This window comes from Formica exsecta, unplaced genomic scaffold (assembly GCF_003651465.1).
Source record: "Formica exsecta isolate Colony F162 unplaced genomic scaffold, ASM365146v1 C16391686, whole genome shotgun sequence".
Taxonomy (NCBI): Eukaryota; Metazoa; Arthropoda; class Insecta; order Hymenoptera; family Formicidae; genus Formica; species Formica exsecta.
The window spans coordinates 1-1,157 of NW_021847770.1; the positions used below are offsets into that span (position 1 = coordinate 1).

General features: G+C 28.3%; 1 protein-coding gene across 1 annotated transcript; it reads right to left on the reverse strand.

The window, feature by feature from the left end:
* Positions 1-5: 5 nt before the first annotated feature.
* Positions 6-1,151, reverse strand: LOC115240909 (DNA repair protein XRCC3-like; the record flags this gene model as incomplete). The annotated part of the gene is made up of 4 exons (XM_029816381.1): positions 1,010-1,151; positions 706-900; positions 261-391; positions 6-50 (listed from the first exon to the last, which is right to left on the reverse strand). Coding segments are annotated over exons 1-4 (399 nt in total), but the record flags the coding sequence as incomplete, so codon positions are not given.
* Positions 1,152-1,157: the final 6 nt, after the last annotated feature.

Sequence of the window (1,157 nt, forward strand, 5' to 3'; positions counted from 1 at the left end):
ATATTCATCAGTGCTGGAACTTTACGCTGCAGACATACTTCTAATTCGTCCTTTAACATATTTATTGTATTTGTGTCAATTATTATGTGCAGATAACAAGTATAAAATCATTCATATTTATTTAATGAGTTAATATTTTGAGAATTAGTAATGTAACTTGTTATATCATTTATATTATTAATTTTAAACTTCCATTTAATTTATGTGTAATTAACAATATAAAAATATAATAAATTTTAATCTTATAATATTGTAATTACAATAGTAGCTATATGGGTCACGAATATTACATCTCCATTCACAGAATGAGCCTTAGCTATTTCTGAATTATGCAACAATTGTTGCAACCGTTTTGATGGAAAAGCAGTTTCTGTGCAAATGTATATCGCACCTGTTAACATTGATGTATTTCATTATACATGTATTTTAACTCATAATAATATTATGAATATTTGGAAAAATATATGATAATTGACAGCAAAAAAAGAAAAAAACGTTATAGAAAACTATTATATGCAAATCTGATAATTAAAATTTGTATTTTTTTATTTTAAAAAATATTATCTAAAATATTTATTAGATTTTTATGTCAAGGATTTAGATTTAGGTGATCAATCATATCAAGTTTAAGACAAAATAAGAGACTTTTAATTGTTATTTGGCTTATTTCCTGAGTTGGCATATTATTGTTTTTTCGATTGTTACCAGCTCCGAGACCGCCTGCGGTTACTGGCAGTTGGACGGAGAGACACAACTGCAAAGCCAACTGCGTTTTTCCAGTGCTAGCAGCACCGTAAATCTGCGTGATACCTCGGCAAAGTATACCGCCTTTCAATATCGCGTCCAGTTTCGGACAACCGGTTGTGAGAAATTTCTCTCTAATAGCAGCTGCATCTGTCACTAACGTATAATCATATAGTAAAAATCATTATATATATATATAAATATATGCACATCAAGATATTCTTATTTAAAAATCATAGAAAAGATCCTTTTTTTTCAACAATACCTAGTGAATCGTCCATGTTGAAGCTCATTTTCAATACTATATTTTTGATATATTGAGTACGTATTCACGTACAACGAAAATAGAAATATTTCGACACATGAATTTATCCTTACATTAGAGCACATATGCATTTCTTATTAGAGTCCTA